Genomic DNA, 1,368 nt, shown 5'->3' on the forward strand with positions numbered 1-1,368 from the left:
TATGTATGTATGTATGTATGTATGTATGTATGTATGTATGTATGTATGTATGTATGTATGTATGTATGTATGTATGTATGTATGTATGTATGTATGTATGTATGTATGTATGTATGTATGTATGTATGTATGTATGTATGTATGTATGTATGTATGTATGTATGTATGTATGTATGTATGTATGTTAAAACCAAAACATGATGAGTGACACTGAACCGTCAAACATCAAGTAACAAATGGATTAACACTTTGATTTGTCATTAATTGCACATGTCGGCATTCAGTTGGATATTTTCAAGCACACAGACACGCAGGAACCGCTGCAACAAGCACGAAATGTGGTTAGTTGCGAAAAACAGTTCCCAGCTGTCGCCTGATCTGACGCTGATCATTTTGCATATTGCCTTAAGAAATTTAAGGGTGTTGGGGTCCATCGGGCCAAGAATCTCGATACATATTGGCAAGAATTCCATCGAGGGGAGGGCGTTCCCATATTTTTTCATTTTCTCGTCCGCTGCCCTGGCCGCGGCCAAACCGCATTCTTTACTTGTCAGGTTTACGTATCGTTCGGCGAGGGTGCCAGGGACCGTAACATCCCACGCCAAACATCTGCCGGCTCTCCAAGGTATTAGTGTGCATCCGTCCGGGCGCCTACCATCATGCACAGATGCGTATGTATGTATGTATGCATATATGTATGTGTGTATGTATGTATGTATGTATCAATCAATAGGAAACTTATATTGCGCCAATTAAATGTTCTCTAAGGCGCTATCGTAATTATATAAACACAAAAGTCTACAATACTATTATTAAGAAAAAAAAAATTTTTGAAAAAAAAACTAAAATTATCAAAGTTTAACAGTGGACAAATAAGTATTTAGTTCTTTTTTAAATGTTCTAAGAGACAGTCCGGATGATCGCAATGACTGTGGCAATCTGTCCCATACGGTCGGGCCTGCAACAGAGGTACTCCGTGTACCAATCTGCAAGTGTGAAACCGGTATTGTCAAAAAATGTATGTATGTATGTATGTGGTAGGAAAATATATTTACGTATTCCCAGGCCACACAGCCCTTAGATATTCCGGACTCGAAAAAAAATCCCATACCGACTAAAAACCTCCTCGACATCTGACCCCTGTTCCCCCGTTGACCCGCCGTAAGGCATTACTACACGGGGAGAGGATCATAGCTATTTGCTTTCCCTTCCGTTAATTTTTACCTTTTATGTATTTTTCTATTTTCCAACATTGTTTGCTCTTCGTCTTTCTATCGTACGCAGATTTCGGAGAACCTAAGACGAAAATGAATCAATCGCATCCCAAGCAATTTTAGATGCGAGCATTGCTTTTGCTATGTTTTCTGG

General features: G+C 39.2%; 1 protein-coding gene across 1 annotated transcript; it reads right to left on the reverse strand.

The window, feature by feature from the left end:
• Positions 1 to 260: 260 nt before the first annotated feature.
• On the reverse strand, positions 261 to 1,170 carry HELRODRAFT_175282 (hypothetical protein; the record flags this gene model as incomplete). The annotated part of the gene is made up of 2 exons (XM_009022723.1): positions 261 to 651; positions 1,139 to 1,170. 2 exons carry the CDS (start codon positions 1,168 to 1,170, stop codon positions 261 to 263), a joined length of 423 nt encoding a protein of 140 aa, XP_009020971.1.
• Between the last annotated feature and the right edge of the window lie 198 nt (positions 1,171 to 1,368).

The sequence above is a fragment of the Helobdella robusta genome, assembly GCF_000326865.2.
Source record: "Helobdella robusta unplaced genomic scaffold HELROscaffold_33, whole genome shotgun sequence".
Taxonomy (NCBI): domain Eukaryota; kingdom Metazoa; phylum Annelida; class Clitellata; order Rhynchobdellida; family Glossiphoniidae; genus Helobdella; species Helobdella robusta.